We start from the raw sequence: 17,524 nt of genomic DNA, 5'->3' as shown, positions 1-17,524 counted from the left end.
AAGGCAGTAGAAAGTGATTACTGATGTGACAGAGTTCACTTACGCTTATTTATTAATTCAAAATATTTTGTTCATCGTTCAAATTCTACCGGAAGGCAGCTGTTTGACAAGTGAGCTGTCGTTTTTGTAGTGGTGATTAAAACCGAGCCTTTCTCAATATTATTTTAAGCTGAACCGATCCGGATTGATTAGCTGTGTCTGCTTCGCCTGAGACAGTAGGAAACAGAAGAGCATGCTAACTAGTAACTGAACATTGTTTTATTCCCTTATATCTTCGCGTATCAACTTCGTCTGCATCTGGTAGGTTTATAGCAGGAGTTGTGCAGCAGCTAACCGCTGTTAGCTCTCTCAGCTCCCACAATGCTTATAAATGCTCAGTGTTAGCTAGCTTAGCAGTCAGCAGGACACTCATGCTTCAGTAGCTGTTTTCAGCATGTCTGTTGTTGGATTAAGCAGTTTTTCTTATTTATCATTTATCCCTTGCAAAAGCAGCTGTACTGCATTGTAAAGCGCTTTGGATAAAAGCGCTATATAAATGCAGTCCATTTCCATTTACCATCCATTTACTCGCAGTAATAGTGCCCAGGTAAATGAGTGTCCTGTCCAACATAGTTAACAGAGGCATCTTTTCTTTTCACAACTAAAAAAAAAAAGCATGTAATGTCATGACATTTCTCTAAGCAGCTTCCAATCCAAGTGTTTTGTAGCCAAGCAGTTGCACTGTCAGTCCAAAAGTCCAATATTTATCTCATTATCTCCTAGATTTTCCTCACTGACAGAGACTGACTGAGTTTTTAAAGGAACAATTCCTTCAAAATTTCTTCTTACAATTATATTTGTTGTTGTGAGTGATGTTGCAAACAGAAATGATTGGGAGAAATTCCAGTAGGGCTGGGCAATATATTGATATTATATCGATGTCGTGATGTGAAACTAGATATCGTCTTAGATTTTGGATATTGTAATATCATGATATGGCATAAGTGTCTTTTCCTGGTTTTAAAGGCTGCATTACAGTAAAGTGATGTCATTTTCTGAACTTACCAGACTGTTCTAGCTGTTCTATTATTTGCCTTTACCCACTTAGTCATTATATCCACATTACTGATGTTTATTTATCAAAAATCTCATTGTGTAAATATTCTGTGAAAGCACCAGTAGTCATCCCTACAATATTGTCGCAATATCGATATCGAGGTATTTGGTCAAAAATATTGTGATATTTGATTTTGTCCATATCGCCCAGCCCTAGATTCCAGACCAGGTTTCTACATAGGTGTTCACCCACAATAGCAGGGATAGATACATCAGATCCTCTCTATAAGTAAATACAATCACATAAATAATATTACCACACTGTCTGGTTTGGGTTCAGTTGTTCTTAACCAGGACTCATGAACCTGTGATTCCTAATGAACTGATATAATCCTTCTCTCCAGCCTGGAGCCATGCTGCCGCTGAAGGAGAAGGACAAGCCTTTGGTCCAGAAGCTTCTGTCTGCCGGATGCTGCGCTCGCTGTGTGCTCAGGTTCTGCTGTGTGGGGGTGCAGGCCGCCTACCGACAGACCTACCAGGTACCACTTACAGCAGAACCTCAATCCTATTTTCCAGTCATTTTCCATCACACTTATATTTTTATTATTACTTATTATTGATTCTGAAAGTCTCATAAATTGCTTCGCTATAGAGCTACTTCAAACGTGCCACAGCTCTCCAATACAGTCCTGACAGGTCAATGGAGACTCAAACAGACCGTATGTCCAACACGCTCCAACCAGGTTCTTTAAACTGACTCTGAGGAAGACGCTTAGTGGAAACATCAGTCGCCCTCCTGTAATAAACGTGCAGACTTGAACAAGCGCTCAAGTGTCTTACTTCAGGTTGTCTTTATGAAGTGTCCAGGTGAAATAGCTTTGTAGGCCAGTTGTGACTCCAGAAATCAACCCCAAAAGTGCCTGAAGCTTGTCTACTTCAACACCTTTTGCTTGCTCTGTAGTAGGACTGAACAATTAATCAAAATTTTATCGAAATTGCAATATGGCCTACTGCAAGGCGAAATGTGTGTCAAAATACCATTTTAAATTAAATATTGTCGTGCTGCATTTTCAATGAAAATGAGAATAATGATGTAAAAATGATCATTCCCTCTAATATTGCAAATCATATCACAATTGCAATATCATAGTGAGACTGTCTGTAAAAAGATATCAGTGGAAATGATCTAAACTCTTAAGGTGTTTCTCCTGCAGTTTTGATCCTGCCTTGGCTGTTGCTGCAGCTCTTCCTTGTTTCCTTTTTGGCAGCCGACTGTAGCTTCGTGAAAGTTGTCAGGTCATGGATCCACTGAAGACTGAATATAGACATGTCTCATTACAGAGTGAGAGTCAAAATGTTGAGTGATCATTACTGTTACTGTGGTTTTATACCGTGATGATGCAGCTACCTAGTGATTTTGTTTTGTGTTCTTGATGAATGTGAATGAGCAGGCGGCAGTGACTCTTCTGTTCTGTTCTAGTACTTTCTGAAAAGTTAGGTTTTTATTTAACCTTTATTTTACCAGGAGGTCCCGTTGAGAACAAGTTTATCTTTTACAAGGGAGACCTGACCAACAGGCAGCACTGACAATAAAAAACAACACAGACAGTGACAGACATAAAACAATGAAATTCAAATCATGAAATGGAAATAACACCAGCCAAGTGACACATAATGTATTGTGATTTAAAAAGTCAGTGACAATTCATATTTGAGTGTTTTCTGCAGCTCATTCAGGACCAGGGATCAAAATAAAACAAACTCTTCTTGGCATCTTTTGTATTAACTATAAAAAATATTAAATTGTCCAGTGTTCCCCTTTAATGCCGGTTATTTAGTGATCCATCATCTTTGGTCTTCCTCAGGATACAGTGAAGGAACTTCAAGCTTTCATCAGTGATGCAGAAAACGGCAAATCCAAAGATTCAGCAGCAGCAGCAGCAGCAGAGCCTGCAGAGGAAAACAACAAATCCCATGATGCAGCGGTGCCAGATGTTACAGAAGAAAACGACAAATCCCATGATGCAGTGGTACCAGATGTTACAGAGGAAAACGACAAATCCCATGATGCAGCGGTACCAGATGTTACAGAGGACCCGCCGAGTAAAAGACTGAAACTCGACCGCGGTGCGGCTGGCGACCAATCAGAGGCCGGCGCCGCTGCGGAGCCAGGCGGCCTGCAGGCGGAGTCACGTGTGTGTGTGGTGTGTCTGGGAGTCCTGCAGGAGTTCTGTGACAGGACGCACGCCACCAAGGTGTGTGTGTGTGTGTTGTGACAGTTTAGGACCGGTGTGTCATATTTAACACTTCACTATCACAGCTGACATTGTGGTGTCAGACTGTTTCCTCACTGAGATGAATGATGTGTTTTATTTTTTTATTTTTTTATTACAGATAGCAGAGGCAGTGAAGGCAGAAAACTACGAGTTCGACACCATGGTGCTGTCTGTCTCTCTCCCTGCTCAGCTGTGTGTCCGAGAGGTCAGTGTGTGTGTGAGTGTGTGTGTGTGTGTGTGTGTGTGTGTGTGTAAGAAGCCCTGTAGCAGCTGATAATGTAATAACTTGTAAAAATGTAACAAAACATCCCTCTAAATGGGTTGAAACTGTAATAAAACCAGTTATTGTTATAAATTCCAGAATATTCCAATAGCATAACACTATTACATTGACCCGGTCAGTATGACTTTGTACATATATATATATCTATACAATATATATACGTATATTTAACTGATGATGCAATAATAATATTGTCTAAAGTAATAACTTGTAAGAATTAGAGTGTAATAACTCAAGTTATTAAAAAGTTATTAACTTTTATTATTATTTTATTAATTGAAACGAATAATTAATAGTGGGGCTGGGTATCGCCACTGATTTCCCGAATCAATTCGATTCGGATTCACAAGGTTTTGATTTGATTTCCGATTTGATTTGATTCGATTCAATATCGATTCGGTTCGGGATATTTCAGTTACAATATCAATTTTGCTTGGATATGAAAGAGATTCTCAGAGAACTAATGCTGTAAATTGTACAAGGAACCCTCTAACCTGATGCATAATTAAAAATATTGATGTTTACATTAAGAATTGACCCCAAAGCAGTTACATTAATGTACTTTTTATTTAACATGACCAACACACTACAGCAGTCAACACAATATAGTGCAAGTTGTGCAAATCTACAGGCATATATTGGGCATATATTAAAAGATCGATCTTGGGATTTTATGAATCAATATTGGATCATTCAAATGAAGATCGATTTGAATCGGAAAATCGATTTTTTAAACCCAGCCCTAATTAATAGTTAAAGAACATTTTAATATGAGGCCCCATGTGACTCAGTAATATACCACACACTGTATAGGTTAGACTCCTGGTTCAGGCTGTGCAGTCACTGTTCTCTTTACCTGTTTTCCTGTCTGTTTTCATTTCATCTGAAATCTGAGGTGGGTGGAAGTGGAAAAAAAATGTTACCTAACACTGTGGAGGCCAACATGGTTTCATTCCAGTTTTCACAGAAGTTATTTTTCAGTGACAAAGTTTCCTTTGTGTCACGTTACTGTAAGTGAAGACACGGCTGCTGTTGATGCTTTTTTTTTGTCCCGCAGCACTCCTGCTGGCTCCATGTGAAGAAGGAAGTGAGGTAAAGGCTCTTTGACTCGTACAGTTCATTGACAGTTGATATGATGACATCATCAGCCGGTCGGTTTAATGTCGGCGGGTCGTTCTCCTCCAGAGAGAAGAGCATGGCGCTCGACAAGGACGACGTCATCCTGGTGAAGGAGGCCTTCAAGTGGAGCGTGCAGGGCCTGGTCGCCAAGGAGCTGGGGGGCGTTGCCGTGGTTACCAGGGTACGTGACCCCGCCACCTAGAGCAGTGTTTCTCAACCTTTTTAATATCAAGGACCCCTAATTTAGTCCACAATAGAGCCACAGACCCCCATTTGATGAGATTTTGTCTCTCGGACCCAAATCTGAGAATATTTTTACTGTCAGATATGATTTTGTCCAGAATTTTTAAGGCTGTCTGTACTGTAGGTAGAGAGATAACAGAGGAACTATGATCAAAACAGTCATTCTTCTACATTCTCTAATTGTGTTAACTTCTTGTAAATGAAATAATGCTGAAGTTTAACAATTTATCAATTTGCTGGGGACCCCCTGGAACCCCCTCAAGGACCCCTGGTGGTCCCCGGACCCCCCTTGTTGAGAACCACTGACCTAGAGGAAATTAAATCAGATTTTGTTTATTGGGTACTTTTATACAGTGATGTAGCCCAAAATGCTTTACAAACATGATTTAATATATGTTTTATTTTTTATTAGTGAAACAGATGAGTTGCCACATTAGATGACAGATACACACTCACAGCCGGAGCTTCCTGTCTGTTCTGTTGTTGCAGAGTGTGTTCGAGGTCGGCGTGGAGTTCACTCACCCAGAGACGGACGCTGACTGCCACTTCCTGTGAGTCCCACTCTCTGCAGGTCCAGAGAGACGAGGAGACTTGAAGAGAAACCAAACACAGAGACGGCTGTTCAGGCTGGACTGACATCTGCTGGTTAAAAGCACGCTACTGCAATCTGCTACTGGCTGATCTTGGTTGCCTGTGATGTAGGTTACTCGTTGTCATGGTTTGTCATGGATCAGCCAATAGCAGATTGCAACAGCATGCTCTTTTAACAAGTAGATGTCAGTCCAACCTGAAAAGTAGTCTGTGTGTTTGGTTTCCCTTTAGGTTTAGGAAACACTTGTCTAGGGCTGCAACTAACTATTATTTTCATTGTCGATTAATCTGTCGATTATTTTCTCGATTAATCGATTAGTTGTTTGGTCTATAAAATGTCAGAAAATGGTGAAAAATGTGGATCAGTGTTTCCCAAAGCCCAAGATGACGTCCTCAAATGTCTTGTTTTGTCCACAACCCAAAGACATTCAGTTTACTGTCATAGAGGAGGAAAGAAACCAGAAAATATTCACATTTAAGAAGCTGGAATCAGAGAATTTTGACTTATTTTTCTTCAAAAATTACTCAAACCGATTAATCGATTATCAAAATAGTTGGCGATTAATTTAATAGTTGACAACTAATCGATTAATCGTTGCAGCTCTAATCTTGTCTGCTGTTGGTTTTTGCAGTCTGCTTTTACTCTGAAGTCATTTATTTAGCTGATGCTTTTATCCAGAGCGACTTAGAACGAGTGAAACAGCAGAATAAGCTTCAATTTCTGGATCACCAACACTAAAAGTAACCAGTAGTAATGAGGTGAAGGGTCAGAACCACAATAAATGTAATAAATATTTCTGTGTCCCTTGAATGTTCTTGTGTGGTAGAGCCGGGTATACAAGTTGAAGGTTTTTAAAGTAAGACAGGACCAAGATCAGGTTCAACCAGAGGGAGGTGAAGTTTTACCTGCAGACGAGTTTTCATTTGGTTCCTCCATCAGCGCTGACCTTTGACCTCTTACATGATGAATAAATGATGTTATCCCTCCCACAGTGCTGGAGCCTGTCCTGACTGCTTCAAACCCACCAAGAACAAACAGGTGAGGAAACAACCAAGCTTGATACCTTTGAAAATAGTTTAAAGGATTTTGTTTGGTTCCAATAATCAGGAAAGTGATTTCTTTCTCTTCTTTTTCACAATTTATTTTGTTTTGGGACATAGAACTGCAATTCATAACCATATTCAGAGTTCGTTTCCAAAATGCTTTATATCCAATTCTGGGGGGAGAAAGTCATTAGCTGAAGTTCATCATGCAATATCTCTAAAATATAATGATAATGAATTTTATTTATAGAGCACATTTCATACAAAGACAGTAGCTCAAAGTGCTTTACAGGATGGCAAAAGAAAACAGTTAAAAATGACATAGTATCCAGTCAATGTATTGAAAAAAAAGAAAGAACAGGATGTACAGAGAAATCACACCGAAGAAACAATAAAATTGGCAAAGCAAAAGTAGACAGTATTACTATTTGTAAGCTAAGGTAAACAAGTATGTTTTCAATTTTTGTTTAAAAATATGGAGTGAGTCTGCCACTTTAATACCTAAAGGTAAGCTATTCCACAGTTTCGGGGCATAGCGGGAGAAAGCAGCCTCTCCAATTTTCTTGCTGACCTTGGGAATGTTTAAGAGACAGGCATCTGAGGACCTGAGGGCTCGTGCAGGGACATAGAACGATAAACTGTGAAATATAAGAAGGTGCTACACCATTTAGTGCCTTAAAGACTACAAGAAGTATTTTAAAATCTATTCTAAAAGATATGGGTAGCCAGTGCAGATCACGTAATACAGGAGTTATGTGATCGCTTTTTTTGGTCTTAGTTAAGACCCTGGCAGCAGCGTTTTGTATAGTTTGTAGTCTAGTAATCATAGAGGATTCAGTCTGTAGAGGTGTTCTCTCTTTCCTGCTGCACAGGAAGTGATGCGTTTTACGTTTCCGGGTTTGTTTGGAATAAACAGAAGAAGAAGAACTGGGTAGTTAGCATGAGCAGCGATAGCCACCATGGCTGAACAGAGAAAGAAAAGAGAAACTCAAACTGCAGCAACAGAAAATCCAAGCTCCGCCCACACTGTTTGATTGACAGGTGGTCTGTGGGAAGAGTGGTGCAGAAACTGTAGACTAAATAAAGAAAAACGAGGATCTGTATGATTTCTCCTTTAATGTCTGATCTCCCTCCTGCAGTCGGTGTTCACCAGGATGGCGGTGGTCAAAGCTCTGGAGAAAATATCTGACAACAAATTCCTGAAGTAAGCTTCGCCTTCAGGTCTCAGTTCTGGATTTTGTTCAGACTATTGCTATATAAATTTATTATTATTATCATTTATTTTTCTGTAGACACTACCCTTGTCCACCGACACGTCCGGCCTCCAGCTGCAGCACACAGGACGCCCAGTGTCTCCATCTGTCTGTGTTTGTGGCAGGTAGGAATACTAAGAAAACCTTTTAACATACAGCTTTAACATACAGTTAACATACAGATAACACAGTTAACATACAGTTAACATACAGTAGGTACAGCCAGGTCTAATGCCTTTATCTATACTCTGTTACAAAAACAGGGACATCTTTTCCCACAGATATATTTTAATGTACTGAAGTGTGCAACCTTAGATTTAATTTTCATATAAATGGATTCTTTTTTTTTATCTTTATTTATCCAGGTTAGTCCTCTGGAGAACTGTGATTTTTTTTTTAAAGGGAGAACATATTTTATACATATTTTATAATAAGTAATAAATAATCTAAGAAAAAATGAGGGGGGAGAATACAAAAAAAGAGACAGAGCAGAGACAGTGGCACAGTCCTAAGTGTCAATGTAATTAACATCAAATCAACAGTTTTTAAAAGATTCTTCCATAGTCCGAACAACTGCTTTATGAAATGCCAGAATGAAAATTCTATTGTTTTATTAACTTTGGGCTTTATTCCCTTCATGCTCTACAGTAATCCCTAACCAGCAAATACTTTCATCACATCTTCACCAGGATGGAAAGAGCAGAGACAGGGACTCATCCAGTCTGGATGCTGGGTTGGAAATTGATCAAATCCAGACACTATTATCTGTGTTTTACATATTATGACAAAATCAAATGAAGAATGCATTGATCCAAAATTGATCTTGGTCAGGTCTTTCACAAAATGGAGGCGTTCTCTCCTCTCTCCTTCCTGTTCTCAGCTCTGCTCCTTCTCATTTTGAAAAGCCAGCTGGTTTCCTTTAGTCGTTTTTTTGTTAGAGAACCTCAAAGAACTTCACTTGTCAGTCCATCAGTCCGTCCTGTCCTCCCCTCCCCTCCCCTCCCTCTCTCTGTTCCCTCCCTGCTCGGTGACGTTTAGGCCGGTACAACAAGTTCTGCCGCAGCCTGCCTCAGACTCCCTGGGTGATCGACGGCGAGCGGAGGATGGAGTCGTCGGTGGAGGAGCTGATCGCGGCGCCCATCCTGTCTGCCTTCAGGGCCAACGGTGAGTCCAGACCAGTCCGTCATGGTGAAAACCCTATAGAGGCTGTGCGGTTAAGTCACAGATCTCAGAGCAACCAGGACTGGTGGCATCATAGAGGTCCTGTGGAGAACTGGCTATGTGGAAATAATGTCTAAATACAGGGTTCCTATACAGGTCTGGAAAAGTATTGAAAATGAATTTGATCATTTCCAGGTCTTGAATAGTTTGGGAATTTGAAAAAATGTCTGGGAAAGTATGGAAAATGTTGCGGTTCAGGTCCGATACACACATAATTCTATCTTTTATGTTGTTGTAGAGCCACTTTGAGTCCACAGTTTGTGTTGATGTGAAGAATAATGTTCAGATAGAGGGACGCTCTTATTACCCAGCCGCTGTCAGCATGCATTATATCAAATACCCACCAAAATCAAATCCGGTCAAGAACATAGGGTCTGGGAAAAATATGGAATTTTAAAATGGAAACCGTGGAGGAACCCTGCCAATCATCTCACATATTCTGATATTTGTCTCTGTGAAGAACAATCTTCATCTATACAGTGATATGACCTAGTTAGCAGGGGCAAGATGTCTATCTGCGTAAATCATATTGAACACCAGATAAAATCTTCAAAACAAATCAAGGTCTGGAAAAAGTATGGAATTTTTTAAATTGAAAATGTGTATGAACCCTGTAAATAATAATGAATAATTATACTGAATGTGTCCTTCTCTCTTCTTTTTCTACAGGATTTAATTTCTCCTCTTCTGGCAGAGAGGATGTGGACGTTCGGACTCTTGGAAACGGTGAGACGCAAATCAAACTTCCTCTTGCACAGTATGTTTTTTTCCTGAAGTGCAAAAAGTGGAACAAAGTGTTTTGGTTTTGTTTCTCGTCTCGGTCGGCAGGTCGTCCGTTTGCGATGGAGCTGCTGAATCCACATCGATCCAGACTGAACAGAGCAGAGATGAGGCAGCTGCAGGAGGTGCTGCTCTCTCACTCTACTCACTCTCTGTCTCACTCCACTCACTGACTGTCCCACATCTTACTCACTCTCTCTTTCTGTCGCTCACTTATAGAGGAGTGGAAGTCGTCATTTGCGTTTGTGTTGTCCAAAATCCCTATACAAAATATGAATGGGCTTTTCAAAAAAATGCCAAGAATAAAGGCCACCGATACCGACAAGATCTACTAGTTCTGATCCCGGGGTTGAAACACTTCTACCAGCATCAGCTTTGGGACTTTTGATCTTTTAGTTACTTTTAATATCGATCATCAGGGAAAGCAGACTACAAAAGCACAATGGAAGTTATGAGCCGCTTCCTTTACCTCTAGCATTGCATTGAGTAGTCATTATAGTTATTGTTCATATTGTTAGTTGTTAGTTAGCTCTATTCCAAGTGTTGTTTTCCGGTTGTTGCTAGCTACAGGCCTTTCCACAAACGATTAGCATTTCACTAGCAACAATCAATATCAAAAGTAATTGGATGAAAATTCATGAAGTTGATTTTCATGGAACAAAACGTAGTTTAGCTAGTAAGGCTCCGTGTAGCACAGACTTTATTTTTGGTGTTTCTTGCAAATCCCATTCATATTTTCCATAGGGAGTTTGGCTTTACACTAAATGGCGGAGATACTAACTTTGTTAGGCTCTCTCTCTCTCTCTCTCTCTCTCTCTCTCTCTCTCTCTCTCTCTCTCTCTCTCTCTCTCTCTCTCTCTCTCTCAATTCAATTCAATTCAATGTGCTTTATTGGCATGAAAGTTCACAGACAATATTGCCAAAGCATCAAGATGAATATCAGGTGTGTGTGTGTGTGTGTGTGTGTGTGTGTGTGTGTGTGTGTGTGTGAGAGAGAGAGTCAGTGCCTGGACAGAGGAACTGGGTTGCTGGTTCTCTCTCTCTCTCTCTCTCGTTCTTATAAACCCCCAGCAGACAGATCTCCACTCACACAGTGTTCATACTCTCTCATGTCCTTAACTACAACCTTGTTGTTTTGCTTGTAGACCATCAACAAGTCTTCAGAGAAAATCAGAGTGAGAGATCTGCAGATTGTCACCAGGTGAGAAACCAGGCTGCACTTCACTAGACTTCATACCATACTGTACAGTATGATGCAGTTCTATACTACATAGGATCCATTAGTGTGATACTATAACTGTACTGTACTGTACTATATGATGATATGTTCTACTATACCTGCACTGTACTATATAATACTATGGTACTATACAACACTTTACAATATTCTGTAATTTTATACGACATATGACACTATAATTAATGAATGAATCCTATATGTGCTCCTGTGTGTTTGCAGAGAGGCCATGGGTCGTATGAAGGAGGGCGAGGAGGAGAAGACCAAGTCGTACACGGCGCTCATCTGGACCCAGAAGGCCATTCAGAGAGAAGATATCACATTCATCGATGATATCAAAGTAAGACCAACACACAACACACAACACACAGCATACTCCAGATACTAGCTCATATCCAGATTATTTTGGAATACTATACTGTCATCTCATTTTCACTATTCTATGTGCTCAATAGGCATTTACACTCATAATTTCAATATTTTATTTTTATTTTTCTCATTTACATAGTATCAGCATTACGTTACCTTACAAATATATCCCACGACTATAATTGGAGAGCGGAGAGGAGAGGAGAGGAGAGGAGGAGACAAGGACAGGAGAGGAGAGGAGAGGAGGAGAGGAGACAAGGAAAGGAGAGGAGGAGAGGAGACAAGGAGAGGAGAGAGGAGAGGAGACAAGGACAGGAGAGGAGAGGAAAAGGGGAGTGGAGAGGAGACAAGGAGAGGAGACAAGGAGATGAGAGGAGACAAGGAGATGAGAGGAGAGGAGAGGGGGAGAGGAGAGGAGACAAGACAAGGAGAGGAGAGGAGGAGGTTATGAATTCTAGTTTACAGAATCCAGGATAAGCCGTTTATTATTTTTCCATTTGATTACTTTTTTTTTATTATTGTTTGATTTTATTCTAGATTATGTGTCTGATTGTGGAGTTGTGTTTGTGCTGTGTGGGTGTTGGTATGTGTTTCTGTTCCTTCTCTGTTTTTATTGGTGGCAGTAGTCTAGAGATTAGAGAAGATCACCCGTTCAAATCTCTCCCCTCCCTCCACAAGTACTGTCCATGTGCCGTTGAGCAAGGCACTTAAACCCCCGATCTGTGAGCGGTGTGCTGTGTGTTGTCAGGACCTGACGGTGGACCAGAAGACTCCTCTGAGGGTGCTGCACCGCCGGGCGCTGGCCGTCCGGCAGCGCGTCATCCACAGCATGAACACCCGCTTCCTGGACCCACACCACTTCTACCTGGGGCTCAAGACCCAGGCTGGGACGTATCCTCACACACACACACACACACACACACACTTTATAGGAGAAACTAAGGGTTTCACTCCATTGGTATTTCGCCATTTTGGAAAAATGCTGCTACCTATCAGTCTATCCTTAAAAACATTCTTTGTGAGATTAAGATATTGTAACATTGTATTGTAGACATGTAAGCAAAAGTGTTCAGATCACTCATAACTTTAATAGTAGCCCGTCATGTGCTTTAGTTTTAATTAAGAATCATTTTGTCAGAGTGTCTCATTTTCAGGGTATCTGCAGGTCCTTAAAAAGTCAGAAAAAGTCTTAAATTATCTCAATTTTAAATGTCTTACATACAGTTATTAGAGGTATTTTTATTTTCTCCATGTAATAACAGGTTTCATTGTGCTGCATGTTCACTCTTAGATGAATCCAGAACAGGGTCAGTGGTTCAATCTGCATCCTATCTGCTTTACTAACCTGATAGGATGTCCCTTAACTATTTTCTGACTTCATGTCCCTTAACTATTAATTTCCTGCTGTTCTTTTTCTTATTCTGCCCTTTTTTTAGTTTCACAACTTTCATCAGCTAAGTTCAATCAGAAACGTTCTGTTTCTTTATTTTGGTTTTTAAATTGTTCTTAAATTCAGCTCCACGCAGCATTAAAAAGGTCTTGGAAAGTCTTAAGTATCACTTTCTGAAACCTGCAGATAGTCTGACTTTAGAAAGAAACTCTTCAGCTGCTGATGTTCCTGAAAAACACCAGAAGCTGCTCACTGTTACCAAAAAAACCATCTGCTCCCAAAATGCTCCTTAACACCAGTGAACAGATACATCAAGGAGTTTGTCCACGGAGACTTCGGCCGCACCAAACCCAACCTGTGTGAGCTGCTGAAGACCGACACAGACATCCTGGAGCTGGACGTGGAGGTGAGACCGAGACATGAACCTGATCCTGGGCTTTACACTAGTTTAGCTTAAAATCGATTAATAGTAGTATTTTGATGACATCAGAGTGTAAAAGAAACAACAGCGGTAAGTCTCAGCAGAGTGTATAATCATATTTTTACAGCACACAAATGGTAACTAAAAATATAGTATATAGAGTATATTCCAACAGGATAGACTCCAAAATTGTCATGAATCAGGAACTGTGGTATAAAATTCTAAATATATGAAACAAGAATTGAAATCAAATCATGAGATCGCTAGTGATTCCTACCACAAAACTTAATTTGTTATTTGTTCCATCTGTTGTCTGGGTGCTGAGACCTCTGACCTTTGACCTCCTTACCATCGGTTGCTTGTAATGTTGTTGATCTTGGAATTGAAGCTTATTCTGCTGTTGCACTCCGTGGAAGTTGCTCTGGATAAGAGCATCAGCTAAATGTCTAAAATCTGGCATACCATTGGCCAATTTAACACTCCCTTCCCTAAATTAAACACACACACACACCCTTTGATATGAAATTTTAAGCTTCTCCAATATGTATATGTCATATAACTTGCCTTTCAGCAGGAAAATCGTCAAAAAATTTGGATTTTCTAAGAAGCCGTTGTGCTGAAAGTCCTAAAAGTCCCTAAATGGTAAATCTAACATGTCTGCTGTGTTTCCCCCCCTCAGTCTGTGGATGTGGACTGGCCACCTGCCATCCCAGAGTGAGGCTGCCTGCCTCTCTGCTGCAGGCCCAGAGCTGCAGAGCCGTCCTGCACCCAGAGGGCCGCAGGATCCACCTCAGCAGCAGCCAGCCTGGTTCCTCTGACAGCCAGGAAGTCCTGCGGAGGGGAAACTGAGCAAGACGCTGAAACCCCGACCCGGTTCAGAGCGTGTAAGACCTGAAACGTTAGCGATGTAAATGCTGGTTGGAGATGTAGAGGAACCCTGGACTCCAAACCACCCCCCGACCCTGCAGCCATCTGAGCATCCTGCTGTCTGAAGCTCTGTTTATCCTCCTGGTGCTGGGTTTGTCTTTCTGGCCAAGCTGCAAAGGCAAAAGTCGCTTTATCTCCAAGAACTAGATCACACAAAAATTGTCGGTGACACTTCACAACAGCCTTAATTCCACTGTATTTAAAGCTGCACTAGGCAAGATTTTTATGTAAAAATCCAGCTGTCTTATCAGCCTAAATCACAAAGAGCGTCTCATCCCCCCTAACTGAGACGCTGTAGATTCTCACTGTTAGCCCAAATTAAATCCTGGGGTCAGGTATGAACACTTTTCCCCCACACAGGAATTGACGACTCGAAACTTGAGAGTGAAATCCCAACTCTCCTAAACAGCAGTGAAGAGACAGCTGGACCTGAACCTCTTCACCTCCTCCACCCCCCTACACTTTATTACTGAAGTCACATTATATGATTTCTGGGTAATGGAGTTCTTCAAACAAACAAAAAATTCAAAGTTATCTCCTGCTGCCAGTGCAAAGATGCCTAGTGCAGCTTTAACCTGTGGAAAAGTATTGTAAGTACTCAATAATACTTTGTTAGTACTGAAAGAAAATCTCTTGAATGCATCATGTCCTTTCAAACATGTGACAACACAATGCAAGTACAAAGAGTCTGAATGTTATTATTATTTGTTAGATTTTCATTAAGTCCTTACCTTACAGAGTATCACTGTTTACTTTCCCCAAACTTTCCCATAGGTTGATACACAGGTTTTACACTGTAATGTTAACAGGCCCTGTTCATGTCGTCATGGTAACAGGCAGCTTCCATATTGAGAAACCGGTGCATCACAACTTCCTGTGGCGACTTTCTTTTTTGCTACGAATTGAAAAACCAATCCAACAAAGACAACAAAAACAACAGAATTGTAACGATTGGTAGCACCAGATACATAAATGTAACAACGTTATGCAAATGAGGTGATGACTGCCAAGAGATGACATCTGAGAAGGAGAAACTGAAGCTAAAACTCTCCTTCATAATGAAAGAGGGAACTTTAGGTGGAAGAACTTGTCGCTTTTCTCTAGTTTAGATCCAGGAGTCAATGAAAAACAGTCTTCATCAGTGTGGATGTTGGGCAGGTTGTGGAGCGATTTAGTGAAGGACGGAGCAACCGGAAATTGTAATGCAACCGTTTTTTTATGTGGAAGCTGTTACCATGACGACGAGAAAAGGGTCTATAGAGGAAAGGTTTTGTGTTGTTCTATATGGAGCAGGGCACCAACACTGCCAGGGTTTGGGGTTCGATTCCCACTGGAGACACTTGGACTTAAAACTGTATGAACTCATGATACTTTAAGCTGCTTTGGTTAAAATCGTTCACCAAATGGCCGATGTTCCGCTAAATTTAGCATTTTACTATCAATAAATCATGACAACATTAATTTTGAGACATTAGTATAATTACCGTAAACAAACCAGTCCATCAGTGGTCAGCCTACCAGCCTCTACTCTGCATCCTCCATTGTTTCTCCTCCACCTGGTGGATCTGGAGGGAAATCTGCTGGATCGCTTTACGGCACAAAACAGGAAGAGGTTCTGTTCCTCCAGAGCAAATGGAGCTAAAGCTGAAAGAGTTTCTGGCAGCAGATGGTGGAAGGAGAGAAAGGAAGATGGAGAAATCACTTCCAACATGTTGATCCTCTTCAGGGAGGAGGGGGGGGGGGGGGGCAGGAAGCAACGGGGCTGATGGGAAATGTAGTCTTAATGTGGAGAAACTAGCACTGTCAATGCTACTGGTGTGAGATAGAGGAAACCAGTCGTTTTCAACATGTTCTCATTTGTTTACAGTAATTATACAAGAGGTACAATCAACATTTCAGGTCTAAATTATGACAAATTCTGGTACTGCAGCTTGGCTAGAAAATACCAAAATACCAACTTTTCTGACTTTCTAGACACGTGAAACCTGTGATGTGAAGTACTGGTGAATGTGTGTGTGTGTAAGGATGAGGCAGTAAATGTTACAACCAGGTGCGAGTCTGTTAAGAACTAAACTGTACTTGTATCTGATGCTCCGGTAACCATGGGTACAGAGTGTTGGTACAGACAGAGCTGGGTCTGGTTTCCCTTCATACAGACGCCATGTTGCCTTTAGTGGAACAGAGCTGATGTTGGCACTGAGTTGCTTGTGGTGACTCCACTCCTCATCACTGCATTCCTATAAGTTTAAGGCTCAGTGATGTGTAGACTGTCAACATAAAGGAAGTCTCCTGATTACTTTCATTTTGTGAATATTGTTGGAAAAACCACATGGCAGCAATTTGTGTTTGTCTCATTTTCCATTTTTTTCCCTACCGTTTTTTGTTTTCATGTCATTTCATGATCCTAAAACCTCATTTTATAGTTTCAAAACTACACAGCCGTCGATGAGAAAATATATATTTTTTCTTTGTTCCTGAGGAAGCTCACTGTGTGTAGATGGGTGTTTGTGTCCAACAGTGAGTTCTGTCCTGTTCATCTGCTAGAATAAAGGCCTGTCTGAGACTGTTGTGTCTGTGTTTAGGTGACATGTCAGCTGTTTCCAAAATGAGATTCCACCATTTAAAAAAGTTAGGTAACACTTTCTATGAAGCCCGTGTCTATAATACAATATAATCATACTTATAACACATTATAATGCCATCATAATGTATTATAAGTATAGTTATAATCAAGCATAGACAGTTATGTTGTATAAGATTCCTCATAATCTGTTATAAAGCTTTTTCATTTAAGTGGTAATGAAAAAGCTTTATAACAGATTGTAAGTAATGTGTTATAAAACATAACTGTCTATGCATGATTATAACTATACTTATAATGCATTATGATGGCATTATAATGTGTTGTAAGTATGATTATAATGTATTATAGACACGGGCTTCATAGAAAGTGTTACCAAAAGTTACACCTACTCTTACAAAATGACAACAAATGATGCTACTTACTAAAGAACAGTCGGTAACTGAAGTCCTTGGTTGGTAAAATAACACACTGGAGCCTCTAATGAACTTCATTTTTTTCTCCAAATTTTCCCTACAAAAGGTGAACAGCAGCAAATACTTTTCGTGTTTTAAAGGTGAGAGATCATAGCTAGGTTTTAGATTTAATTTAAGCAATTCCACCCACCCATAAATGCTATTAAATAATTTACTATCCACTTCTCTTCCCCAACACTTTCATGATGGCAGGAGATAAACGGTGAGGTCATTGTTCTCAGTTCCTGCTCTTTGGCTTCGCAGGGCAGAAAAAACATCCGAAATGAGGTGAAATAATG

General features: G+C 40.5%; 1 protein-coding gene across 1 annotated transcript; it reads left to right on the top strand.

Moving 5' to 3' along the window:
- The first annotated feature begins 142 nt into the window (after nt 1-142).
- Nucleotides 143-16,747, top strand: pus10 (pseudouridine synthase 10). The gene is made up of 18 exons (XM_071529888.1): nt 143-300; nt 1,440-1,574; nt 2,901-3,290; nt 3,430-3,516; nt 4,652-4,686; nt 4,780-4,894; nt 5,446-5,507; nt 6,541-6,586; nt 7,731-7,795; nt 7,884-7,969; nt 8,883-9,008; nt 9,735-9,791; nt 9,894-9,970; nt 10,991-11,046; nt 11,305-11,422; nt 12,200-12,342; nt 13,148-13,247; nt 13,942-16,747. Exons 2-18 carry the CDS (start codon nt 1,449-1,451, stop codon nt 13,978-13,980), a joined length of 1,728 nt encoding a protein of 575 aa, XP_071385989.1. The 5' UTR covers nt 143-300; nt 1,440-1,448; the 3' UTR covers nt 13,981-16,747.
- The last annotated feature ends 777 nt before the right edge of the window (nt 16,748-17,524 follow it).

Source organism: Centroberyx affinis, unplaced genomic scaffold (genome assembly GCF_046629955.1).
Source record: "Centroberyx affinis isolate AG114_WGS23_722 - 3 ecotype Tasmania unplaced genomic scaffold, CSIRO-AGI_Caff_v1 ptg001846l_1, whole genome shotgun sequence".
Lineage (NCBI taxonomy): Eukaryota > Metazoa > Chordata > Actinopteri > Beryciformes > Berycidae > Centroberyx > Centroberyx affinis.
Note: the sequence above shows the minus strand (reverse complement) of the source record. Positions and strands in the feature narration are given on the sequence as shown.

What these genes read in the sequence shown, in the direction of transcription:
- pus10 (XM_071529888.1), top strand. Translation starts at nt 1,449, where the DNA reads ATGCTGCCGCTGAAGGAGAAGGACAAGCCTTTGGTCCAGAAGCTTCTG. An exon ending in TCTGACAACAAATTCCTGAA is followed by an intron (nt 7,796 to 7,883) that starts GTAAGCTTCGCC and finishes ATTTTTCTGTAG; the next exon opens with ACACTACCCTTGTCCACCGA. An exon ending in TCCTGGAGCTGGACGTGGAG is followed by an intron (nt 13,248 to 13,941) that starts GTGAGACCGAGA and finishes TCCCCCCCTCAG; the next exon opens with TCTGTGGATGTGGACTGGCC.